This window comes from Pan paniscus, chromosome 15, assembly GCF_029289425.2.
Source record: "Pan paniscus chromosome 15, NHGRI_mPanPan1-v2.0_pri, whole genome shotgun sequence".
Lineage (NCBI taxonomy): Eukaryota > Metazoa > Chordata > Mammalia > Primates > Hominidae > Pan > Pan paniscus.
The window spans coordinates 53,982,888-54,007,724 of record NC_073264.2 but is presented as its reverse complement, the minus strand read 5'-3'; the positions used below and the strand labels follow the sequence as shown (position 1 = coordinate 54,007,724).

Genomic DNA, 24,837 nt, shown 5'->3' with positions numbered 1-24,837 from the left:
CCAGACCAGTGAGTAAAAATGCAGATTCCAGGCTGGACCCCAGACTTCCTGAATCAGGATCTCTGGAGTAAACCTAAGGATCTGTATTTTTGACCAATTCTTCACCAGACTCTTAATATACTCTGACATTTGGGGCCTGAGGGCCTTAACCTCTACCTCATTTCCCATAATTTATGAACATTGACATTTCTACAATTGTAAGATCTCATTTCAGCACAATTGAAGTAGTCAGAGACTATTCATTACCAATCACTAAACCTTAAAACACAGAAGAACATTGGTAAGTGGCCTCAGATTAGTTCACTAAATGTTCCCATGAAATGAATGTACTAAATGAATACTTTAGACATTTGGAGTGCCGCTTGTTGCTTTGAAAGGTAATTAAGATTTAAAGGTTCTGCTGACCTTTGTAGAAAACCTAAGGCTTAACATAACATTTGTTCTAAGTCACTTACTGAAGTATATTTAAAATCAGTAACTATTCTGTATCCCAAAATTTTCCTGTCTACATATGAGTAGTCATCACTACTCACTACTCTCTCTCTGCCCCCTCCCCACCCACGTATATGTGGGTGTCCATGTGCGTACTCACGTACAAACATTCTTAGATATGAGAATACAGAGCATGAAGCAAGGATGGGGAAAAAGTGGAGCTTTAGCTTTTGACATAATAATGATGACTTTCTCCTGGGTAATAGGAGCAGTGTACAGCATTCAGTGTTCATCAGTTTCTACAAAAGACCTTATGCATATTCTGTATGTTCATTCAATATTTCTTGATAACAGGCCCTGTTATAGACACAGGGCAGATTACAATGAAAAAAAAAAAGTCTAAAATCTCTGTTAATGTGAAGTACAGTTGAGGACCAGTTAACTCTCTTAAGTCTTAGGGCCCCCAAATGATGAATTCATTGGTATGTGTCCAAAGACCCTACTTCTTTTGGATAAGTATTTATTAGCAGGTTTAGGATATTGATTTCAGGTATTTATTCCCTATTGTTCTAGTTCCTAGACGCTTCTGTCTTTTCAAATGAGGTCCTGAAAAGCATTAAATATAGATTCAGATAGTAATTTCATTTTAGAGTTTTACAGTTATAGCAATTATTTTAATAAAATAATTCTGGTTTCAGTATCATATCAATAAGCTGTCAATCATGACGTCAGAGAATCATTTGAACAACAGTGACAAAGAAGTTGATGAAGTTGATGCTGCCCTTTCAGACCTGGAGATTACTCTGGAAGGGGGTAAAACATCAACAATTTTGGTAGGGTGAATCTTTTTTTTACCTACTAATTTAGCTTGAATAGATGCATTCCATTTTGTGGATTTAGGTTCAAAGTATTTGGGGGTGGTGGAGAGAAATATTTAATGCTTTAGAGAGAGAAATCAGATGTTAATTTTTCAGGAACTTTGAGCAAAGTGGTTTATTTTGAGACAGGGTCTCGCTGTGTTGCCCAGGCTGGAGTGCAGTGGCACACGTCATAGGTCACTGCATTCTCAAACTCCAGGGCTCAAGCCATTTCCTACCTCAGCCTCCTGAGTAGCTGAGACTACAACCATGCACCACCACACCTGGCTAAGTTTTTATTTTTTTAAGAGATGGGGTCTCACCGTGTTGTCTAGTCCGATCTCAAACTCCTGGCCTTAAGCAGTGCTCCCGCCACCACTGGGAAGTTTGTTTTTAAAGTAATAATGTATTAGTCTCTAGTGCATTCAATACAGTAAGAATAGATCTAATACTCTAATACTCTGCAAATTCTTTTACAAGTGGTGGGAAGACATTTCTGCAGAGGAAAATAATCTCAAGTCATGGTAAAAATCCACTTAGTGATGTGCACATTTGAAATACTACAAAAAGAAAAAATAGATCTCGGGAAAATTGTGAAACGCTGGGTTTGGTTTTTAAGTATAGGGATTAGTTACTGCTGAAGAAACACTTCAGGCCTTTTACAATGTACAGATTTATATGCAGCTACAAACAGTTTCAGCACTATTAAAGATAACATATTCTCATGGGTTGTATAAATTGCCATTTTGATGAAAATTTTGTTAACCTTTTATGCTATTTGAAAATGCCTTTGTACCAAGAAGAATATGGTCCATAAGACTATGTAATGTGATTTTGTTGTTTAAATCTTTATCATTGTATTTTATGTCGTTCTGTTTATTAAGTAAGCTAGTTCTTGATATCAGATACCAAACATTAGAAAGAATTTCAAATATTAAAAAAATTAAAAAAGGATTTAACTCTCTCCTAGGGTGACATTACTTCCATTCCTGAACTTGCTGACTACATTAAAGTTTTCAAGTAAGTACAAAAAGGAGGGATGCCAAATATTAATAACTGTCAGCTTTATAGTCATGGTCACATTATTGAAACTAACTGTTAAGTTTGACTAACAAACGCATCTACTGTAAAAGGATTTACCAGTTAGGTGAACACCAAATTACCACGAGAGAAAATAACCACTTTTACGAAATTAAAATCACACTGCTCATTCTTTTATCAGATAAACATTTTTCTTTAAAAAAAAAAAGATTGTGAAACCTAGATTGCATCATACAGATGCTGAAACATAGTAATACAGTGGCACAGCCCCTCCGGGCCTCAGTTGGAAGCAGTACATAATGAACTGTGTCACTGCCAGTGATTATTTCCTCGTTCAGAGCGCAAGATTCTATTGAACTCTGTTCATTTGTTCATGGAACATTTTATGTAAAGTTCTAGTATATCTGATCAAGATTTTTAACACTCTATCCAGCTATATTCCACAGAATCAAGAGAGCTCGGCATTAAGGCAGAGAGGAGAAAAAGGAAAGGAGGTGATGTGGAAAGTACTATTTTCTACTATATAAGATATAAAACTACTCTAGAATAAACCATTTACCATAGCTGAACATACAGCAGTTCAAAATATGGGACTTCTGAGATAAGGGCATGATTTCAGATCCACTCCCCTACCCTTTCTCCTTCCCCCTTGACCCACCTTTCTCATCTACCTGCACCTTTCCTTACACACCTCATGACTGCTCTGTCATCTTCCTTCTGTGTTTGATATTGGAGTGGCAAGTTAATGTCACCATTGGAATTTACCCGGGAGAAAGAAGCACATCCCCCACTTTCAGTCCTGCCAGGTAAATTTGCATCTTTATAGAGGCTCCAAGGCAATCCTGCAGACACCCATAAACCTGCAGGTAATTACAGGATCTAGGAATTTTCCAATTACTGACATTTACTTCACCTTTCTTTTCCTACCCTTCCCATGTGACCTGCTAGTTAGTGATAGATGTGATGGCTACAGCTGCAGAATACTGGAACACAGGCCCTACTGCCTTTCTCTTCGGAACGCTGTTTGTGGGATCTTCTAGAGTAGATTGAGAAGGGAGGCTCGCATCCAGTAACAGTAGCACTGACTAATAAGACACTGACCAAGGGGGATCGATTTCAGCACGTGTAAAACTTGACCCCAGACTTAAATTAATATTGTGAAACTTTGCTAATATAGCGTTAATAAAGTTACTTCAAAGTGATTTTGTTGTTAATTCTCTTTGATACATAGGCCAAAAAAGCTGACTCTGAAAGGTTACAAGCAATATTGGTGCACCTTCAAAGACACATCCATTTCTTGTTATAAGAGCAAAGAAGAATCCAGTGGCACACCAGCTCATCAGATGAACCTCAGGGGTAAGGAGAACCTGGCATGGCTGTTGTTGATGGTGGCATCCCCATTGGCCTAATAGTCAGTGAGCCACTTGCTGGGATAACAAGTTTTTGTAAAAAATCAATTTCTTTACTTCTTTGGGTACTTGAAAAATGTTTAGATATGTCTCTTCTACATAGTCCTTTTCACAGTTTTGAAGTATTCAATTCCACATAAATATTTTGTTGTAATCTCTTTGTGCAGACTTGACCTGAAATGTATGATTCAACTTTTCTTTTTTGTTTTTTGAGAGGGAGTCTTGCTCTGTCGCCCAGGCTGGAGTGCAGTGGTGCAATCTTGGCTCACTGTTACTTCTGCCTCCCGGGTTCAAGCGATTTTCGTGCCTCAGCCTCCCCACTAGCTGGGATTACAGGTGTGCACCACCACACCCAGCTGCAAGGTTTCATCATGTTGGCCAGACTGGTCTCGAACTCCTGGCCTCAATTGATCTGCCCACCTTAGCCTCCCAAAGTGTTGGGATTACAGGCGTGAGCCACCGCGCCAGGCTGATTCTGCATTTCTAACTTGTCAAGTAAGCTTACGTTGTCTTTTGATCTTCAGCATTAAGGACATTTAGAGTTTCCTTATTCTGCAGGGGCTGCCTCCTTGTCTGTTTTGGATTCTGCCTTATTTTAAGCCACGTTGTAGTCATCCCTGGGCTTTCTTCTTCGACATCCTGCTCTTCCTCACCCTCACTGATGACAGGCTGGTCCCACTCAGGGTCCTCAGCCTCTGAATTTTCCTGGCTTGCCAGTAGAGTAGCTGACACTTTCAGGGTTTGGGCAAGTCCTTCCCCTTCCCCTTCCCCAACACCTCTTCCTCACACAGTTTTGTCTTTGCTCTCATCCTGGCTTCTGAGGCCGCTTCAGGATATTCCTCAGGATATTCCTCGGAGGCTTCTAGCTGACACCTTGAGTCTCATTGGTTTTCTCTTGTCCTGTCTTTTCAAATCCAAAGCTATCTCAGAACTAGGGTCTGGTATTTGGGTTGCTCATTTCCTTTCCCTCAGGGCGTTTGTGGCAGGTCTGCTTCCTACAGCCTGGGCTAAGCCTGGATGAAGCCTCAGCTATTGGCTTTGTTTTGGATTTTGTTTTTCCTTTTCTTCAGTAAGGTCTATGACCTACAGCTTAATTTTCTATTTCAGTGATTTCTTCTATTGGTTCTCCATACTGCTCCTTCACCTTTTTCATCTGATGATGCCCTGGCTCAGCTGGTAGGCGAATTTCCTCTCCAGATTAGTCTGGTTCTTCTGCAGGTAGATGGCATTCTGCTGCTCACTGTGATTTCTTTGCAGAGCGTTAATGAGCCTCTCACTTGGGGTAATACTTTTCAATAAAATCACCTGGTTCACTTTCAGTTTAGATACCACTTCTCCAGAAAGCTGTATCCCCTGAGGACCACTCTCCCGTGAGCACACACCCTTGGCACATGGCATGCCTTTTGGATGATGCAGTCAATCAGCTGGCTCCGCATTGTCTGTTCCACAGTCCTCTCACTGTATCTTCCCTTAGAAGAGCAAAGACTTAAAAACTAAAATACACTTTCTAGACTCATTTCCAATGAGACTTAGATTCCAGTCAGGTGCATTCATGGGAGACTTAAATTCGGAATAGAGCTAAGGGGTTAGAGACTCAGAAAATGAAAGGAGGGAGGTATTACTAGGCGCTGGAGCTAACACCTGCAGCCATAGTCTCCTGGTTTCCCACCTGCTTGATTATAGCAAAGGTTGTGCCACCCTTGGCAAGCCAGTTCTGAGTTACTCCTAGTGGCCCAGCCCATCTCTTCTTTGGGTACATTTGTACGTACACATGTTTTTGTAGATAAGGCCTTTCTAACTCGAAGTATTCAGATGTGGACAACAGCACCAGGGAAAAGGGCTCCAGACTGATTTCACAAAAATGACTCCCAAAACAATTTCATTTAACACTTAAAACACAGAGGTGCTTTTCCTGATTCATATTTCTAAACTGTACTTAGTACAGTCATGTATCATTTAACAGTAGGGATACATTCTGAGAAATGTGTCACCAGGTGATTTTGTCATTGTGTGAACATTATGGAGTGTGTGTACTTACACAAACCAAGATGGTATAGCTGACTGCATACCTAGGCTGTATGGTATAGCCGATTGCTCCTAGGCTACAAACCTGTACAGCATTTTACTGTACTGAATGCTGTAGACAACTGTAACACAATAGTAAGTATTTGTTATCTAAACATATCTAAATCTAGAAAAGGTACAACTTGGCTGGGCGCGGTGGCTCATGCCTATAATCCCAGCACTTTGGGAGGCTGAGGCGGTGGATCATCTGAGGTCGGAAGTTGGAGACCAGCCTGACCAACATGGAGAAACCCCGTCTCTACTAAAAATACAAAATTAGCTGGGCATGGTGGCATATGCCTGTAATCCCAGCTACTCAGGAGGCTGAGGCAGGAGAATTGCTTGAACCCGGGAGGTGGAGCTTGCGGTGAGCCGAGATCACGCCATTGCACTCCAGCCTGGGCAACAAGAACGAAACTCCGTCTCCAAAAAAAAAAAAAAAAAAAAAAAGTACACTTGTATAGAGCAGTTTCCATGAATGGAGCTTGCAGGACTGGAAGTTGCTCTGGGTGTGAGTGGGTGGTGAGTGAATATGAAGGCCTAGGACATTACTATATGCTACTATAGACTTTATTCAATAATTTTCTTTCTTCAAACCTTTGCTTACTGTAACTTTATAACTACTTTTAACATCTTGACCCTTTTCTAATGACACTTAGCTTAAACATTGTACAGCTATACAAAAATATTTTCTTTATATCCTTATTCTATATGTTTTTTTGTATTTAGATTTTTTTTTTTTTTAACCTTTTGTTAGCTTAAATCACAGGCACACACATTAGCCTAGGCCTCCACGGGATTGGGATCATCAATATCACTGTCCTTCACCTCCACATCCTGTCTCACTGGAAGGTCTTCAGGGGGAGTAACAAGCATGGAGCTGTCATTTCCTCTGGTAACAATGCCTTCTTCTGGAATCCCCCTGAAGACCTGTCTGAAGCTGTTTTACAGTTAACTTTTTTATTTAAGTAGAAGTACTTTGTAAAATAATGATGAAAAGAATAGTATAATAAATACATAAACCAGTAACATAGTCATTTATCATTATCAGGTATTATGTACTACTTATAATTGTACATGCTACATCTTTCTATTACTGGCAGCAGAATAGGTTTGTTTACACAGATGTGAGCTATGATACAGCTACAGTGTCACTAGGCAGTATTTTTCAGTTCCATTATAGTCTTTTGAGGGCACTGTCGCTGTCGTATATGCAGTTCGTTGTTTACCGAAATGCTGTTATGCAATGCGTGACTGTATATTGTACATTAGGATAGATTTACCGTATTTCAACACAGTGTTGAAATCTGTACCCTAGTACATGAGCTCTGCCTAGTAGTCACTTAAACTATTGCTTTTAAAGTTACACAAATTTTTAAAAAATAGAAAAACTCAGTCCTGGGTAGACAATTGCTATTCCCACATTTTGGAATTCTGTAATTTACCTGAAACTCTTAATTAGGGTCACTACCTTCCTCTCTCAGTCATGGGCGTTTCACTTTTGGGTCTCTGTCATTCTTTGTTGCTCTCAGGATCTGTTGCAACCTTCTCCTGCTTCCCTCTTCAGCTGCCCAGGACCAGCGTAAATGATCCACTGTTGACTTTGAGACTAAATCTGTCTTCTGGCCCCTGTTCTCACTGTCCCTGTCATATCTTAACCTTCTTCCTGTATAACTAAGAGGTCAAGTCCTGGCATGGAATTAATAAGTTTATAAGCTGTTCTCAGTTTTCATCCCACTGCTCCCAAGTCCTCTCAAAGGACTCATCACACTGATCATCGCACTCATCACAGGCACCGCACTGATAACACCTTGACCAAGAATCAAATGGTCTGGATGCTGCTCTTCTACTAAACAAGCCCTATGATTTTTGTTGTTTCATTTTTTGAGACTATGTTGTACACGCTTATCTCCAACTCTTGGGCTCAAGCGATCCTTCCACCTCTGCCTCCCGAGTAGCTGACACTGCAGGTGCACACCACTACACCTGGTTTAGATCTGTGATTTTGGAAAGATAGCACATCTGGGCCTATAGTATCTTCTTCTGAGAAATGAGAGTGTTAGACTGGATGCCAAGGCTTCATAGAGATCTAAAATGCAAAGTTCTTAAAAATTCATTTCAGCTAATACTAAGTGAACTCCTGTGCCACAAACTGTGCTGGGTACTAGAGATACAAGGAAGAACCACTTACAGTCTCAATCCTCAGGATGGTTTAGAGCATGTTGGGGAGATAAAATTACAATTGGGGTAATAAATAGTACTTTGGAAAGGAAAGGAGCAAGGGGTAAGGGTGTTCTATAACTTAATCTTCAGTGAGGATGGAGAGACTTCATCAGGGATGGAGAGCCGGGCACAGTGGCACATGCCTGTAATCCCAGCTACTCAGGAGGCTGAGGTGGGAGCATCACTTGAGCCCAGGAGTTCAAGACCAACCTGGGCAACATAGCCAGACCCCATCTCAAAAAAAAGCCTAGAGAGTTTTGTGCTGCTGGAAAATAGAATTTAAGGGGAAGGATGAATGATTCCTTAATAGCTATTGAATCTGATTCCTGCTAACATGAGAGGTAGTCGCAGAAGAAACTGGCAGACATTAGATGATAAAAATGGTAAGGAGATTGTTTTTTGAACTGGCAGCAGTGACGTGTCACTGAAAGAACATTAACACAAAAATGACAAGATCCATATTTATACCAGTTATGGTGCAGAGGAGTCATTTTAGAGAGATGATAGTAATCCAAATTAAGGTAATCAACATGGGATGAGAAAAGGGGCAGATTGAATAGATACTGAGGAAGTTTGGTCAATAGTCTGGGTGACTTATTTGGGAGGAGGTTGAAGTGGGGTCATTTTTCTGACTTGTGCAATTGGGTGGATAGTGTGATACTGAGATAAGAATGTAGAAGATGAGAAGAATGTAGAAAAAGGAGCTGGGTTTGGGGGGAAAAATGAGTTTAATTTGGGGATATTTTGAATTTGAGGTGCCTGTGGGATGTCTATTTGGAGCTAGCCTGTAGACATTGGATTAGGGGAGAGATGCACGTGCTACAGATACTGATAGGGTAACAGTAATGGTAAGTGCAGCCATTGCAACGGTTGTCTGTAATGTGAGAAGACAAGATGAAGAATAGAACCCTGCAGATCACCCATGTTTAAGAGACAGGGCAGGTTAGAAGAAGGGGACCTTGCAAAGGAAACAAACAAACAAAAAAATGCATAGGAAGACTATGGCAGTGAAGTATGATGAAAGCTAAGATAAAACTTGTTTCAAAAGGACAGAGTAGTCAACAGTGTCCAGTACTGTAGTAAAGTAAGGTAGTTAGGCCAACATAGTATCTAGCCATGTAGTTCATGACCTTGATAAGAACAAGTTAAGTAGACTTCAGTGGTTTATTGAGTATGGAGCCAAAGTACAGTCACTGAGAAGTAAATAAGAGACAAAAATGGCTGGGCACAGTGGTTCATGCTTATAATCCCAACATTTTGGGAGGCCAAGGCAGGTGGTGGATTGCTTGAGCCCAGGAGTTTGAGAACAGCCTGGGCAACATGGTGAAACCCTGTCTCTATTTAAAAAAAAAAAAAAAAAAGGAGGCAAAGCTTTTTAATGAACTTTATCTATGACAAGGAAGGGGGAAAGAGGTAACAGAAAAGGGAGGTAGGTTGTGGTGTAAGATGGGAGAGACTCAAGGAAATTAAATGCTGGTGGAAATGTGGCAGTAGAAAGAAGAAAATCTAGTGTCTGAGAGGGAGGATCTCAGTGGTGGAGCAGGGTTGCTCGGATGGTAATGAACTCAGCCCACTTGGATAGGAAAGCTGGAGGATGAGGGATGCCTCTTGCACTGCGTGGAAGCAAGGACAGCTAAGTTTATCTTGTAGGGTGGCAGGAAATGGAGGGACTTAACTTCTGGTGGCTTTCATTTTCTTGGAGACATAAGAGGTGGAGTTGTCCCTTGAGAACAAGTGACATTGTAGGATGTCTGAGAAGATTTGAAATAGGCATTGTTGAAAATGTCTGTATAAGCACAGAAGGATGCAAGCATAAAGGGCCCAGCTGAGGTTGGTATCCATGAATCTCTAGTGAAACCTTTTTTTCTTGCTTCTTCCCATCTTGCAGTGCTAAGCAGCCTGAGTATAGGCAAGGAAAAGTTAGAGGGATTTATTTACCTAGGGTGCAGATTTTGCTAGGAGAATGTATAATGTGAAGACAGTGAGTCTCGGCAGTTGGAGTTGATGTCCAGTGAATGTGGTCCAGGCTGGTTGGGAAGGAGGGAGCTGTTGCTTCCTTCTGTTGCTGTTGGGGAGAAAGTGGAGGGGTTCCTCAAAGCATAGGGTTCCTCAAAGAGTTAGGATTAGAGATTGTGATCAGAATTGGCTGTTTGCATTTCATCTTTCAGATGTACACTAATTGGGTAACTGAGGCAGTCCAGTGGTTGCCATGGAAGTAGGTAGCTGAGGTGGCATGGAATGGGTGTTTGAGATGTGGCCCCTGTAGGCCTCTGAGCCTACACTAGTGCCTGAGTTACCACCCACTTTGTCTCTCCCTGTTTAGTTTTCTTGTTGTTTTAAAAGAGGCCTAATTATTATGGAATTGTGTACTGTAAATCCTCTTGAATTATTAATGATATTTGTGCAAAAGATTGTGTACTTTCAAACAACTATTTCAACTTTGCACATCAAACAGTTCGTCACACGTGTTCTCATCATTCTAAAGCCTGTATAAAAGGAGATATAAAAGAAGAAATTTATATGTAGTAAATATTTTAAAAAGAAAACAAAGGGCAGGGGGGAATCTACCAAATTCATGGTAGGAGTTGCTTCTGGGGAGGAGAATAAAGAGGGCCTCTCCTTTATCTAAAGTGTTCTTTTTATTTAATACTAAAATATTTATGTAGACAGGGAAAATGACAATTTTAACATTTGTTCTTCTGAATATGGAGTGTGTATGATCTTATATTCTGTGCCAAGAGGAATTGAAAAAGCAAGCCCTACTAACAGTTTAAAATTTTCTTCGTAGAGCCTACTGCATGATCATATGACACTGTGCTTTGTTCATGTCATTCTCGGACAATTGGAATAAGCGTTAGGAAGCTTTGACATGTGTATTATCTTATTTATCCTTAAATCATCCCTGTGAGGTAGAGTTCAAGGTCAGGAAATGTCGACTTAGAGAAGTTAAATGGCCCATAATTATTATTAATAAGTGACAAAGAAAGGTCTGGAACCCAAGTCTCTCTGACTGCAGAGCTCTACTTCGCTATATTTCTTATACTGTTACTACTTGTTTATGCCAGCTGTTATGCCAATATCTAACACCTAGTTCAGTAAATCTGCACTCCCTTCTGTAAAGCCTCCTACAAAGTGAAATTCTGAAGAGAGAGTTTCGCTTTTGTTGCCCAGGCTGGAGTGCAACGGTGCGATCTCAGCTCACTGCAACCTCCACCTCACAGGTTCAAGTGATTCTCCTGCCTCAGCCTCCCAAGTAGCTGGGATTACAGGTGTCCACCACCACCCCCGGCTAATTTTTTGTATTTAGTAGAGACATGGTTTCACCATGTTGGTCAGCTGGTCTCAAACTCCTGACCTCAGGTGATCCGCCCGCCTCGGCCTCCCAAAGTGCTGAGATTACAGGCGTGAGCTACCACACCTGGCCTGAATACAGTTGTTTTCATTCCAGCTTCCCAAGTATATGTGTATGTTACCTTCTGCAGCAGATGCCTTCATAAAATACTATGGCAAAATCCAACATGTTAAGATGCCACAAAATGAGGGCTGCTTGTATTGACTTGAGATTTCTTAAAAGTAAATTTAGCCATTTTAATAAAAATGTTTTGTTACAGGATGTGAAGTTACCCCAGATGTAAACATTTCAGGCCAAAAATTTAACATTAAACTCCTGATTCCAGTTGCAGAAGGCATGAATGAAATCTGGCTTCGTTGTGACAATGTAAGTTTTCCAGTTAAAAATACACTTCAATTTTCTTAAATGAGTTGACCAGTCATCCTTATATTTTATACTTGAAAGACCCACCTCATGATACATTGCACACATCAGTATTTCTTTTCTCCAGGAAAAACAGTATGCACACTGGATGGCAGCCTGCAGATTAGCCTCCAAAGGCAAGACCATGGCGGACAGTTCTTACAACTTAGAAGTTCAGAATATTCTTTCCTTTCTGAAGATGCAGCATTTAAACCCAGATCCTCAGTTAATACCAGAGCAGATCACGACTGATATAACTCCTGAATGTTTGGTGTCTCCCCGCTATCTAAAAAAGTATAAGAACAAGCAGGTACTTACTTCATTTTACTTCATCTACTGTGCTGGTTTGTTTTTATAATTTTGTACATAACTTTGTTTTTGCCCTCTTAAACAAAACTTTTTAGTCTTAATTTTGTATCAGGTGGTTACAATATAAAATACAGTTAGAGTGTCCCTAATCCGAACCTCTGAAATCCTCCAAAATCTGAAACTTTTTGAGTGCCAACATGACTCTCAAATGCTCATTGGCACATTTTGGATTTCAGATTTGGGATCCTCAACTGGTAAGTATAGTGCAGATATTCCAAAATCCAAAAAAATCTGAAACCCAAAACACTTCTGGTCCCAAGAATTTTGGATAATGGATACTCAATCTGTAGAAAATAAAGTAACCTTTAGTCAGTTTAAATTGGTCATTTAAAAAAAAATCTTTATCATTTTAATAGAACAGATAAGGACACAGAATAGTTGAGAACTTACTCTAAACAACTTGCAGAAATCCTTCTGTTAACATGGTGTTCTTTCAGACATTTTAGGGAATTGAATATGGTCTCAATGCTTTGTGTTCCTTAATTTATTTAATTTTATTCCATATATAATTAAGCAAATGTGACATAAAGTGCAGCCAGCATTTCTCAACAAAATCTATAATACCTGCTCTTGTTGAAATTGGCTTTTCCAGCTTTAGAAAGAAACTTTACAAGAGTACATTTTTAGCCATGTCTTTTCTTAACATTTTCAGTCAGAACCTAACCAAAATTTTACACATAGTTACACAGTTTGGTAAATTTTCATTGAAATTTGCTTTTGTTCACTCTGTTTAGAATTCTTTTCTTTGGAAATTAATATCATAAAAGGGCTGCTACTTAGGAAAATGGTTCTTTGGTACAACATAAAAAGTCCTTTACAGGGGAATTTCACTTGGGATAGGCCCTGGTATTCTCTGCCCCCAACATCATGCCATAAAAGGAGAAGGCTTTAGTTTGGGGGTGGGGGGACGAAGACCTTTAAAATAAACATTTTGTTTTTATCTAATTTTGCTTTAATCTTTGTTAAGGAATAATTTTAAAACATACTAAAAAGGCTCAATGAAATGCCCAGAACACTTACTAATTCCTTAACTTTAAAAATAATATTATATGGGTCTAAAATTATTTCTACCTAAATGTTCAGAAGTTTTAATCACAGAATATTTGTCTTTAAGTCTCAGAGGTTGTGTAAGCCTAGAAATTGTTTATCCCGTGGTCATATGATGTGGGAGTAGTAAGGAATGGAGGAAATGCTGCCCTGGGGAACTGTATGGAATGTAGATTGTAAGTTAAAAAGAGAAAGTAAAGCAAGTGCTAATTTCATTTTTCATTCGTAGTTATTTAAATATTTTAAAATTATTTATACAGAATCTTGTTTCTAAAAGTGAACTTATTTGCCTTCAAAGGCAATAAGTAATTTCAAACCTGACCAATTTTATCATTTCACAGTAAGGTATCAGGGAGATAAAAGAGCTTAAATGAGAGCTGCCACACATTGTTTTCACTGTCAACTATTTGTTTTCTCAGAAGCCTTTTAAATGATAGTTCTTGACTAGAAACTATCAACTGAAGATTTATCTTTAACTGACAGGAGGACAGTTTGTGTGTGGTCCATGGTTAAAGATCCTTCTGGCCTTGCCTTTCATGTTGCCATCTAATCAAATGCACATTTTTAACCCTCCTTTCTCTCACTAGAGCTATAGGTTAGATTTTTTGGTGTGTATTTTGTTCTCTTTGAGGCACAGTCTCTCTGTCTCCCAGGCTGGAGTGCGGTGGCACCATCATAGCTCAAGCGCACTGCAGCCTCCATCTCCCAGGCTCAAGCAATCCTCCCACCTCAGCCTCCCTAGTAACTGGAACCACAGGCACGCACTGCCACTCCAGGCTAATTTTTGTATTTTTTGTAGAGATGGGGTCTCGCTATGTTGCTTAGACTGGTCTCAAACTCTTGAGCTCAAGTAATCCACCTGCCTTGGCCTCCCGAAGCACTGGGATTACAGGTGTGAGCCACCACACTCTGCTGGAATAGACTTACAAATTGTTGGCCAGGCACAGTGGCTCACGCCTGTAATCCCAGCACTTTTGAGAGGCCAAGGCGGGTGGATCACTTGAGGTCAGAAGTTTGAGACCAGCTTGGCCAACATGGTGAAACCCCATCTCTACTAAAAATACAAAAATTAGCCAGGCGTGGTGGTGCACGCCTATAATGCCAGCTACTTGGGAGGCTGAGGCAGGAGAATCACCTGTACCCGGGAGGTGGAGGTTGCAGTGAGCCAAGATTGCACTCCAGCCTGGGTGACAAGAGTGAAACTCTGTCTCAGAAAAAAAAAATTGTTTCCAGAGAATAGCGACCAAGAAAAAAAAAATTGTTTCCAGAGAATAGCGACCATGATGTTATTGCCCTGGTGCCTAGTAAGTAGTGACATTCAGAAGTTTAGTTGCTACTGTGTGTCAGATACCACACTAGTCACACTGGACATAGTGCTCAGTAATTATTAAGCTGTATCCAGTTGCATTCTGGAGGCTGTAGGAAGATGTGCAGGCCACAAGGACATTCTTCCCTACCTGGGCATAGACTCGTAGTTTTCTTTTGGATCTATCAAAATAACCTGTTGTATTTAACCTACTTTAATTCCCTTCAATTATACATATATTAACTAAACATGCTATGGGTATTTTTAAATAAATATGACTCTCAAACTGGATTTTTAAATTTTGAAGAATTATTCTATATGTTGATTTATGTTAATCTAAATGGAAATGACTAATGCCATAAAGCCGAAATTCCTCATGTAGTATACGGCATCTCTTTATTTTCCCTTCCAGGAAAAAGGATGCAAAAAACACATGGTAACTGAGGGGTTTGCTTTTCTTGTGTAAAAAAAGAAACAGATGGGCACTGCACTTATTTCATGCTTTCAAATTCTTATTTCTGAAAAGCAGTGCATGGATCATATTATCTGACTAAATCTGAGAAGACTTTAAAGGCTTTTGGATACTTTTATTTTGCTACTAAAATAATTGGCTTTACCCTAACCGGTGAGAACTGGGTACACGATGTAGGGGGAAAGAAATGTTTGCTCTTTTTATCTTCTCCCTACAAATTTCTACCCTTAGGTTCTTTAGCAACATTTAACATTCTAAAATAATGTGGAGTGTTTCTCAGTGTTCTAAATGGAAAGTAATTGCTGCTTCCTCATTTTCATTTTTCATTCTTGCATTTACTTTGCTTGGTTTCTACCTAAAGTAGTTTTTTGCATGACTTTTGGCTGGAATTTTGGTTTGCAGGTGACCGCAACTTTTTCTTTGCTTCGTTGCCATTTTTTCTGATTGCCTTTTTTTTTCTTTCTGCTTCCTTTTTCTTTCCTCGCATTGCCATCTACAGCCAGGCTATATAAGAGATTTGGTAAGTTCTCCATATTTACCACAAAAGAAAAAGAATAAATAAAAATTCATAGCCACAACCTTCCCTCATGGAATTTACCCCAGTAGTGAAATTTAAATTTAAAATAGAAATGATTATGGTGATTTCAAGTACCTTAAAGCTGCTAACAAATATTCCTGCTAGAAACATGTATTCCAGGTATTCATTCTGATTATAGACATAGTGCTAAATTTAATTAAAACTCATGTATATGTGGATTAGAATGTGCTGTTCTGTAATAGTAGTACCGTTATATGTATGCATTTGGAATATGTCTCAAGTGTGGCAACTATGTACTCCTAATAGTACTTTTTGTTGATATATGAAAACTGAAATTAAGACTTATTTTGAAAAATCGTTATACATTACATTATTACAATGTCCAAATGTAGCTTCAGATATTTTGATTTCAACTCTTACAATATGATTTTGGGGTACGGGGTACGTAATTCAATCTTTTGATCTTTTGTCTCAGTTCTCCCATGAGAGAATAATGTTCAATGGTAAAGGTGATGTTTACTCATGTTTAGATAACAGCGAGAATCTTGGAGGCCCATCAGAATGTAGCTCAGATGAGTCTAATTGAAGCCAAGATGAGATTTATTCAAGCTTGGCAGTCATTACCTGAATTTGGCATCACTCACTTCATTGCAAGGTCAGTGGTTCTAAGCATCTATGTGTAAACCTTAATCTGCATTTTTGCTTAATCTACCTCATGTAATTAGATATTAAACATCTAAAGCATACCTATGTAGACCCATTAACTCATATTACAGTAGAATTCAAAGACTGTTAGAATGTATTTTGTAAGCTTTTAATTTCTACATTAAAAATTCAAGATAATTGTGTTTGTTTTACTACTAAGAGAATAGCACTCTTGGCCAGGCACGGTGGCTCACGCCTGTACTCGCAGCACTGTGGGAGGCCGAGGTGGGTGGATCACGAGGTCAGGAGATAGAGACCATCCTGGCTAACACGGTGAAACCCCGTCTCTCCTAAAAATACAAAAAATTAGCGGGGCGTGGTGGTGGGCGCCTGTAGTCCCAGCTACTCGGGAGGCTGAGGCAGGAGAATGGCGTGAACCCAGGAGGCGGAGCTTGCAGTGAGCTGAGATCGCGCCACTGCACTCCAGCCTGGGCAACAGAGCAAGACTCCATCTCAAAAAAAAAAAAAGAATAGTACTCTTTTAGGGTTAGAGAGAACACTTATCTTGAAGAAAAGCAGTCCAACATGTTCCCCCACAACATGTTTTTAACTGTTCTTTTCTTAAATGTTATAGGTTCCAAGGGGGCAAAAAAGAAGAACTTATTGGAATTGCATACAACAGACTGATTCGGATGGATGCCAGCACTGGAGATGCAATTAAAACATGGCGTTTCAGCAACATGAAACAGTGGAATGTCAACTGGGAAATCAAAATGGTAAACTCGTAACAATGTTACTTGAATATAGTCCTTCTCTGATACAAATTAGTACATTAAGAATAAAAAGGCCTATAAATTCTGCTGATTATTTGTACCACCACCTCTTAAAGTACAGACAGACCGTGGTTGACTATTCATTTCTCACTTAAATTTGCCTATTTCATAATTAGCCCAGTTACTAAAATTCTAAGTGCATAATTTGCTTAGAATGTTGCCTTTTTTGTCTTTCTGTAATGGATAAAGCCGATCTACTCTGAAATAGCAGCTACTGTTTGTTGAATGCCTACCCTGTGCCAGACATGATACTAGAGGCTTACATTAGTACCCTGTCTCGAAACCTCATCACAGCCTTTTAAGGTAGTTGGATTACCGTACGTTACAAATGAAGACACTGCAATAGAGAGACCTGAGGGCCATCATTGTCTATGACCACGCACAAAGTAACTACAGAATCATTTCGAACTCAGATGCTTTAGGCTTAAAAACCTGGCACATTTACCACTGTACATCATGTTGCCCCCAGTCTTGGAGTATACGAATATCATTTAAAATGAACCATCTTTTACTAATAAGTCATTTGGTTTAGGATCATATTGGATTTATTGTATCAATTCCTATTACTTCAAAGAATCTTATATTTCTGAAATACTCAAACGTGATACCTAAAGTTTAAGTATCTGAAGCAAATGTTAAAACACAGCAAGTAGGCTTTCCTGCACGACTTGAAGAGAGGCATTCTCATTAATTGAATCACCAGAGACCATTTGAGAACTGAGCGACCTAAAACCCTTGCATTCCTAGTCTTCCTTTTCAGAACATGAAAACTTAAAGTGTAGGGGAAGGGCAATAAACTTAGCTTCTTCTTTGGGACTTACTTAAAGGCATTATTAGTTTAGGTTTTAGACAGACTGATCATTTGAGGATCAACAAGTGTTTTGTGATACGACAGACTTTAAGTAGCACAGTAGTTTTGTGTGGACCCAGCCAACTAGCATTTGGGACAGCACTGATGGTTCTTGTCTTTGTTCCAGGTCACCGTAGAGTTTGCAGATGAAGTACGATTGTCCTTCATTTGTACTGAAGTAGATTGCAAAGTGGTTCATGAATTCATTGGTGGCTACATATTTCTCTCAACACGTGCAAAAGACCAAAACGAGAGTTTAGATGAAGAGATGTTCTACAAACTTACCAGTGGTTGGGTGTGAATAGAAATACTGTTTAATGGAACTCCACGGCCATAACAATATTTAACTTTAAAAGCTGTTTGTTATATGCTGCTTAATAAAGTAAGCTTGAAATTTATCATTTTATCATGAAAACTTCTTTGCCTTACCAGACCAGTTAATATGTGCACTAAACAAGCACGACTATTAATCTATCATGATATGATATAATAAACTTGAATTTGGCACACATTCCTTAGGGCCATGAATTGGAAACTGAAATAGTGGGCAAATCAGGAACAAACCATCACTGATTTAAGCTAGCCAAACTGTAAGAAACAAGCCATCTATTTTAAAGCTATCCAGGGCTTAACCTATATGAACTCTATTTATCATGTCTAATGCATGTGATTTAATGTATGTTTAATTTGATATCATGTTTTAAAATATCCTACTTCTGGTAGCCATTTAATTCCTCCCCCTACCCCCAAATAAATCAGGCATGCAGGAGGCCTGATATTTAGTAATGTCATTGTGTTTGACCTTGAAGGAAAATGCTATTAGTCCGTCGTGCTTGATTTGTTTTTGTCCTTGAATAAGCATGTTATGTATATTGTCTCGTGTTTTTATTTTTACACCATATTGTATTACACTTAGTATTCACCAGCATAATCACTGTCTGCCTAAAATATGCAACTCTTTGCATTACAATATGAAGTAAAGTTCTATGAAGTATGCATTTTGTGTAACTAATGTACAAACACAAATTTTATAAAATTGTACAGTTTTTTAAAAACTACTCACAACTAGCAGATGGCTTAAATGTAGCAATCTCTGCATTAATTAAATGCCTTTAAGAGATATAATTAACGTGCAGTTTTAATATCTACTAAATTAAGAATGACTTCATTATGATCATGATTTGCCACAATATCCTTAACTCTAATGCCTGGACTGGCCATGTTCTAGTCTGTTGCGCTGTTACAATCTGTATTGGTGCTAGTCAGAAAATTCCTAGCTCACATAGCCCAAAAGGGTGCGAGGGAGAGGTGGATTACCAGTATTGTTCAATAATCCATGGTTCAAAGACTGTATAAATGCATTTTATTTTAAATAAAAGCAAAACTTTTATTTAATATTTATTTTTGTACTTGTTTTTAATGTTTACATAGTATTAATTTAGTAGAAATGAACTTCTGCCTTTTGGAATTGCTTTGCCTGCATGTTATTTTGTGAGAACAACTGGTTAGTATTCCACAGCGTTGCCAGATAGAGATACTTTATCTCAAAGATAGTCTTTCACCTCAATTGAAAAGCCCTCATTTTCTTAATACTTAAAAATGAATGTGTAATATCTAAATGTTAGAAATGTACTTATAAATAGAAGTTGGCTGTGGCAGAATTTGTTTTAAATAACAAAATTATTCTTGGTTTACAAAAAAAATACATTTATGAATTTACTCCCAGTCATTACTGCTGTCATCATTCAAGACTCAGATTTCTAGTCCTTTACCCTTTGCATGTAATTAGACCAATTCCTGTTGATTTTCCCCTCACACAGCCTTGCATCTTTTCTCTTGTCATTGCTGTCACCGTCATCCAAATTCAGTTCTTTGTCCTGTGCCTGCTGTAGTGTGGCACCATCTTAAGACAAGGCTGTGATGACATTCTCTATGACTTTTCTTTGTACTCTAAAGCCATAACAGGCCTTGCTCCTAAATCTAAGAGCTCCTTTCCACTAAACATTTTAAAATATACTCCCTTTCCTCATCTTTAGTAAGTGACTGTGCAGGTCACCAACTTACATGTCACTTACTAAAAGCCCCAAAACATGTTTGATTGAAACCACACCTATTCAAGTGCTTTCTAGTCCCACGGCCTCCACACAAGTGAGAGTAGCCTCCGTGCTGATTGCCACACCTCTGGTTTGCCCCGCTGCCTTCCCAGTGATTTTGAGATTAATCCAGTCCCAACATAGCGCTAGCTGCATTTCAGCGCTAACGACTCCTTATTGCCTACAGGATAAAAGCCAAAGTAAAGTGCTCAGAGGTTTTGTATGGTCTCTGAGCCCACATTTTCATCCTTATCTCCCAACAATCTGCATTCCAGTCCAGCTGGGCAGCTCACATTCTCCACTTTGCACTCATCCATCTATCATTCCCCAAGTCTGGAATGTCTTTAGTCCTGGACCTTCATCCAGTTTGTATCTGTCTACACCTCATCTGTCTAGCATTTTAGAAAAAGGTCAAGTGGGCCTGGGGCGGTGGCTCACACCTGTAATCCCAGCACTTTGGGAGGCCGAGGTGGGTGGATCACGAGGTCAGGAGTTCAAGACCAGCCTGGCCAAGATGATGAAACACCGTCTCTACTAGAAATACAAAAATTAGCTGGGCATGGTAGCACATGCTTGTAATCCCAGCTACTCGGGAGTCTGAGGCAGGAGAATTGCTTGAACCCAGGAGGCGGAGATTGCAGTGAGTTGATATTGTGCCACTGCACTCCAGCCTAGGCAACAGAGCAACACTCCATCTCAAAAAAAAAAAAAAAAAAAGGCCAGGCGTGGTGGCTCATGCCTGTAATCCCAGCACTTTGGGGGGCCGAGGCAGGCGGATCATGAGGTCAAGAGATCAAGACCATCCTGGTCAACATGATGAAACCCCGTCTCTACTAAAAATAGAAAAATTAGCTGGGCATGGTAGTGCGCACCCGTAGTCCCAGCTACTCAGGAGGCTGAGGCAGGAGTATTGCTTGAACCCAGAAGGCGGAGGTTACAGTGAGTCAAGATCTCGCCACTGCACTCCAACCTGGGAGACAAAGTGAGACTCCATCTCAAAAAAAAAAAAAAAAAAAAAGACTCAAGTGCTCTTTCTTCCATAAACACTTTCAAGTTTCCTTGCAGCCAAAAACTCTCTTCCTCCTGAACTGCCATTGAATTTGGTCCTTCTGTGGAACTAAAGAGTAATCGTCCTTATTATGGTTGAGTATATCATGTTGCCCCTAACATAGAATTGTTACATCCTTGAGGACTGGATCTTAGTGCTATGGTTTCTACTTAGGATCAGTTACACGTGGGTTTATTGAATATAATGATGGTTATTTTGGAAATAACCAAATTATTAACCAAACCAAATAACCAAAGGAATTATTATTAGAACTCAGAATTTTTGTAGCCTCAGTATAGTTTAATACAGAGCAAACTAACTTGGACACCAACTATGCAATAGGAAACGTGCTAAGTACTCATACTCTCTCAAGGATTCATACAATTCAGCCTCTTCATTTTATAGATGAGGCTCGGGGAGGCCAATTGACCTGTTTAAAGTCACACATCTATGATTACTGCCAAGGCCAATCATATCCCTATCTAGTAGTAGTAAAAACAAACCTTTCATGAATTCTGAGAACACTATTAGTAGTGACCTCTCTAGAGAGAACATAGGTCTGTTAGAATACCAGCTGGGACTTCCAGAGACCTAGCTTCAGCTTTCTGCTCCATGTGACTCAAGCTCATGTGGACATGAAAGCTCTGGTGACAGAACCCCAACCTAGCTCCCATCCAATTCTTTCCCTTAAATCATCAGGTTAGAAACCTGCTGGAAGCCCCTGGCAGGGCGCAGTGGCTCAAGCCTGTAATCCCAGGACTCTGGGAGGCCGAGGCGGGTGGATCACGAGGTCAAGAGATCGAGACCATCCTGGCCAACATGGTGAAACCCCGTCTCTACTAAAAATACAAAAATTAGCCCCAACTACTCAGGAGGCTGAGGCAGGAGAATCGCTTGAATCTGGGAGGCGGAGGTTGCAGTGAATCAAGATTGTGCTGCCACTGCACTCCAGCCTGGGCGACAGAGTGAGACTCTGTCTCAAAAAAAAAAAAAAAAAAAACTGCTGGAAGCCCCCTGATGCTGATGTAATAAATCATTAAGTTCAACTCAGTACAAATTATGTTTTACATACTGTGAACTTTCAAAGTCAGGGAGCTAGAGACATGAACTTTATCAAGGAAAAGCCACATGCCATTCTTGACCCTCTACTCTTACAGAGGCCAAAAAGCAAGTACGTCACAGACTATACTGTTATTCTGTATATTGTATTTTTACTTTTTTAAAAAAATGTTGAATCTTATTAAGATGCTTTTAAAGATCAGTTAGTGATGCAGTGAGATCATAATTTCTATTCCTTAAAACTAAGTTTTTTTGTTTTGGGCTTGTTTTTGAAACAGAGTGTCACTCTCGCCCAGGCTGGAGTGCAGTGGTGCAATCTCAGCTCACTGCAATCTCCGCCTCCTGGGTTCAAGCAATTGTCCTGCCTCAGCCTCCTGAGTACCTTAGATTACAGGCACCCACCACCACACCTGGCTGATTTTTGTATTTTTAGTAGAGACAGGGTTTCGTCTTGTCCAGGCTGATCTCGAACTCCTGACCTCAGGTGATCCTCCCTCTGCGGCCTCCCAAAGCACTGGGATTATAGGCATGAGCCACCGTGCACAGCCACCCTTATAACTAAGTTTGATAACGGATACAGCTGTTTTATACTCATCACTTAAAACATGGTAACGTCTTCACTCATCACATCAATAATTCAGGAAGTCTGAGCACAAGGCTTTCTGAAGTCCATCCCTTTGTGACATACTACATCACTGATACTGAATGGATAACCCTGCACAGCCGCCATCTTCTCTCTCCTTAATTCTAAAAACAGACACTGAGTTACAAATCCATCACTCACAAAATGTTTTTGTAGCTATTGCATCATCACCTCTTTTTGTCCTATAAATGGCAGAAGAAAGGCAAGGATGAGTTAACTTGCTACATCGGTGCAGACCTAATGAACATGGTACAATAAGTTGATCCAACTCTTACTCTGCTGATATATTTCCACTCATCTCTACAAAGTAAGATCTAGGAAGAAGTTGTTTACTGGAGAGCTCTGTTCTCTTCAACAAGTTAACTGTGTCTTTATCTGTTTGAACTGTTTCGGTCTGGCAGCTCAAGAATGAGGGAGGTGGCAGAAATAAGTGACAGGAAATGGGAAATTTGCAATCTGGGTAAAGGGAGTAAAATTCTCAGAGTGAATTGCAGAGCTACCCAGAACAGGAAGCAGTAGCCAAAAAGCCTTATCTGGTGACCTTATTTCCCACTGTGTTGATCCTCTCTTGTTTTCTCTGCTTTATTTAATAAACAGTACAAAGTTTCCCAGGCTGATTGTGTACATTAAAATTCCCTAAATAAACAGTTATCAGCATACACACACACTCTCAGTTGGGTTTCCCTTTTGATATTTGTTCATGGGACTGCATATTACTAAAAATTACAAGCACTTAAAATAATTTGAGACCATTATTTCATGAGATCTAATTATAGTCTCATGTGGCTTCACTGGCCAGGCATTATCTGTTTTACCGCTCAGGGAAGTGGTCCAAGTTCAATGTTAATTAAATTTGTGATTAAAAACAGCACAGCCAACCAAACAAGTTTAAAATTGTATCGTATTAATACGGTTTGCAGATACTGCATGATAAAGAGGAGGTATGAGCATAAAATTCTCATCTCAGATCTAAATTTTGTGACCTTTATGACAAGTAAGATTCAAGTGAACACGTTTACTGTCAGGTTTACTGATAAGCATATTTAAACAACCTTGTTTATGTCGTGCTGGCCTAATTATAAATCCAATTAGCCTTAGAAGGAACATTTGGAATACAGAAGAGCAAGGGGCCAGGATAGCCAAAACGTTCCTAAACAATAGGTGAGGGGACTCACCTTACCACATAACTAGTATAAAGTATGTTGAAAGTGTAGCGTTGGCACAGAGATCAATAGAACAACCAGAGAATCCAAACAGAAACTCCAGAATACATATGCACACATACAGACACTTGGTTTCTGAGAGGTGGCCGTGCAGATTGGGACAAAACAAAAGGGCTTCCCAATGAATGCTGCTGGTGCTTTTTTTTTTTTTTTTGAGACGGAGTCTTGCTCTGTCGCCCAGGCTGGAGTCCAGTGGTGTGATCTCGGCTCACTGCAACCTCCGCCTCCTGGGTTCAAGCGATTCTCCTGCCTTGGCCTCCCGAGTAGCTGGGACTACAGGCGCCCGCCACCACGCCCGGCTAATTTTTGTATTTTTAGTAGAGAAGGGGTTTCACCATGTTAGCCAGGATGGTCTTGATTTCCTGACCTTGTGATCTGCCCACCTCGGCCTCCCAAAGTGCTGGGATTACAGGCGTGAGCCACCGCACCCGGCCCTGGTGCTTATCTTTATGAAACAAGAATTTGGACCACAACCTCATCCCTGTATGTATAAGTCCAAATCAATTCCAAATGGGTCACAGTCTTGGATGTGAACGGCAAAACCACACAACTTTAAAAAGATGACAGACCATTTATATGACATTGGGGAAAGATATTTCGTGTAGAGGCACAAATAGTACAAACTGATTACATTAATGAGAACTGTGAAGCTGCCGTAGAGAGTAAAAGGCAAGTCCAGTTGAGAGGATATTTGCAACACATAATTGACAAAGGATTGGTATCCAGAAAATGAACCCGCACACAGATCAATCAAAGGAGAAATGGACAAAACATTCGGTATTTCACAAAAGAGGAAACCTGAAATGGCCAATAAATCTATGAAAAACTGTTTAACTTCACTAGTATTCTAGAAAATTTGGGAGAAATAAATTTTAAATACAGTTTCAGGTCTACCCATATTAGTAAAATATTTCAAATCTGACTATCAAGT

At 39.7% G+C, this 24,837-nt stretch overlaps 1 protein-coding gene across 4 annotated transcripts in view; it reads left to right on the top strand.

Annotated features, from left to right (window-relative positions):
* Positions 1 to 19,237, top strand: part of FERMT2 (FERM domain containing kindlin 2) — a 93,886-nt gene extending 74,649 nt beyond the window's left edge. For 2 of the 4 annotated variants that reach the window (XM_003831706.5, XM_034937560.3), the window contains 9 exons: positions 1,131 to 1,265; positions 2,260 to 2,309; positions 3,562 to 3,686; positions 11,638 to 11,744; positions 11,869 to 12,090; positions 15,474 to 15,494; positions 16,043 to 16,167; positions 16,792 to 16,933; positions 17,968 to 19,237. In XM_003831706.5, coding sequence (XP_003831754.1) covers positions 1,131 to 1,265; positions 2,260 to 2,309; positions 3,562 to 3,686; positions 11,638 to 11,744; positions 11,869 to 12,090; positions 15,474 to 15,494; positions 16,043 to 16,167; positions 16,792 to 16,933; positions 17,968 to 18,141 — 1,101 coding nt within the window. In that variant the 3' untranslated portion in view covers positions 18,142 to 19,237. The remainder of the gene's footprint in view (positions 1 to 1,130; positions 1,266 to 2,259; positions 2,310 to 3,561; positions 3,687 to 11,637; positions 11,745 to 11,868; positions 12,091 to 15,473; positions 15,495 to 16,042; positions 16,168 to 16,791; positions 16,934 to 17,967) is intronic. The other 2 variants (XM_003831705.5, XM_034937561.3) reach the window with 1 other exon arrangement.
* The last annotated feature ends 5,600 nt before the right edge of the window (positions 19,238 to 24,837 follow it).